A 2,500-nucleotide genomic window follows, 5' to 3' on the forward strand; every position below is an offset into this window, starting at 1 on the left:
TTAGCTAGTTGACTAACGTTAGCTAGGTGACTAACGTTAGCTAGTTGACTAACTTTAGCTAGTTGACTAACGTTATCTAGATGACTAACGTTAGCTAGGTGACTAACGTTAGCTAGTTGACTAACGTTATCTAGGTGACTAACGTTAGCTAGGTGACTAACGTTAGCTAGGTGACTAACATTATCTAGGTGACTAACGTTATCTAGGTGACTAACGTTAGCTAGGTGACTAACGTTATCTAGGTGACTAACGTTAGCTAGGTGACTAACGTTAGCTAGGTGACTAACGCTATCTAGGTGACTAACGTTAGCTAGTCTATGAGACCAGGCTGTGTACTGTACTAAGTACACTTCTACCTCGTGTATATGAAACTGTGACAGGAACACTCCAACACATATAGGATATTTTAACTCAACGCACTATAGGTGGAACGCCATGAGTTTGGCAAGGGAGACTATACGCCCCAGAGTGTGAATTACAGCCTGGATGAAACATGAGCTCCTCCAAATGCAACAGAAATCCCACTTTGGGAGGTCCGAGACGCCGACAGCAAGATGCATCAATCTCACCAGAGGAAGCATCCGAGCGAGCGAAATAGCTCAACCTTAACCTAAATATCCACTGTTCAGCTTGCGTCTCTATCTCACTCTCTTTGTCTGTCTCTTTCCCTCTCTCTCTGTCTCTCTCTCTCCCTCTCTCTCTGTCTCTCTCTCACTCTCTTTCTCGCTGTCTCTCTCTCTTTCTCTCTCTTTCTCTCTTTCTCACTGTCTCTCTCTCTCTCTTTCTCTCTCTATGTCTCTCTCTCTCTGTCTCTCTCTCGTTCTCTCTCTTTCTTTCTCTCTCGCTGTCTCTCTCTCTCTCACTCTCTTTCTCGCTGTCTCTCTCTCTCTCTCTCTCTCTCTCTCTCTCTCTCTCTCTCTCTGTTTGTGTCTGTCTTTGATGATAGATCGATGGGAACAAACATCACACCCACACAAACGTCAAAGCCTAACACAGGAATTCCATCCTTTCTGTTACTAAATTACTCTCTTTGAATAGTGCATCAAGGGAACAATTCTGTTTTTTTTTTAACTCACCACTAGATGAATAGAGAAATTAAGCTCACAATTCCTAACAATCGACAGCACATATTTTATTAGCCTTTATGAAGTGTCCAGGGATGCATCCCAAATGCCATCCTGTTCCCTACAATAGTGCACTTCCTTTGACCAGAGCCCTATGGAGAATAGGACACAGGGCACAGCCCAGGTTAATAAGTGTTTTCAGGTCTAAATGTTACTGTGTGTGACAATGACATACGAGAAGCAAAGAAGGGGAGTATTCATATTTCAAAAGGAGTTCTGAGAATTCACCCTGATGTAAACATTCCCCGTGTTTCAGATTAAAATCACAAGTGTTGGATGTTATTTTTTACAAGCAGATTTCTCTCTCTATTTGTCTCCCCCATCTTTGAGAAGTCCCCTAAAAATGGCCCCTTTTCATGTTTCTCTGAAAAGTAAACGTTGAATGTGTTTCATCCTCTTCTTTCTCCAGCTCTTCCACGTGGCCTATGTCCTGATCAAGTTTGCCAACTCTCCTCGTCCAGACCTGTGGGTGCTAGAACGTTCCACCGACTTCGGGGAGACCTACCAGCCGTGGCAGTTCTTCGCCTGTGAGTAGGGCTGGGAATTGGACCTCACGATACAATATTATCACCATACTTAGGTGCCGATGTGTATCGCAATTCTCATGATTCTATATGTATTGTGACTCTCATGATTCTATATGTATTGTGACTCTCATGATTCTATATGTATTGTGACTCTCATGATTCTATATGCATTGTGATTCTCATGATTCTATCTGCATTGTGATTCTCATGATTCTATATGCATCGTGATTCTCATGATTCTATATGCATTGTGATTCTCATGATTCTATATGCATCGTGATTCTCATGATTCTATATGCATCGTGATTCTCATGATTAAATATGTATTGTGATTCTCATGATTCTATATGAATCGTGATTCTCATGATTCTATATGAATCGTGATTCTCATGATTCTATATGAATCGTGATTCTCATGATTTTGTGACTTGATGTTCCAAATATATTGCTACAAAGAGACCAGAGCGAGACCAGATAGAGACAAGAGAAAATTAGTTTTCATCAATCATGGAAATAAAGGTGTTGATAACATGTTTGCTCACTATCTAAAAAGAAGTAGGATGAAAAATACCAGAGTTTTGGCACAGCTACAGACACCTAGAAAAAATAATATTTTTTTAAAATTGTTATTTTTACAAATTGATACTTTGAGTCAAAGTATCGAAATAATATCGTCCAAAAGTAATATTGCGATATATAATAGTATTGATTTGAACCCCATCATTACATGTTCCTGTGACTAGAACTATTAGACTCATTTGACTTCCTGGATTTGACTTCCTGAATTTGACTTCCTGAATTTGACTTGCTGAATTTGACTTGCTGAATTTGACTTCCTGGATTTGACTT

At 40.0% G+C, this 2,500-nt stretch overlaps 1 protein-coding gene across 1 annotated transcript in view; it reads left to right on the forward strand.

Moving 5' to 3' along the window:
• Positions 1-2,500, forward strand: part of LOC135504687 (laminin subunit alpha-5-like) — a 198,640-nt gene that overhangs the window by 74,612 nt on the left and 121,528 nt on the right. Inside the window, 1 exon segment of the mRNA XM_064923477.1 lies at positions 1,534-1,651. Within this exon segment, the coding sequence (XP_064779549.1) occupies positions 1,534-1,651 (118 nt within the window).

Source organism: Oncorhynchus masou, chromosome 18 (assembly GCF_036934945.1).
Source record: "Oncorhynchus masou masou isolate Uvic2021 chromosome 18, UVic_Omas_1.1, whole genome shotgun sequence".
Lineage (NCBI taxonomy): Eukaryota > Metazoa > Chordata > Actinopteri > Salmoniformes > Salmonidae > Oncorhynchus > Oncorhynchus masou.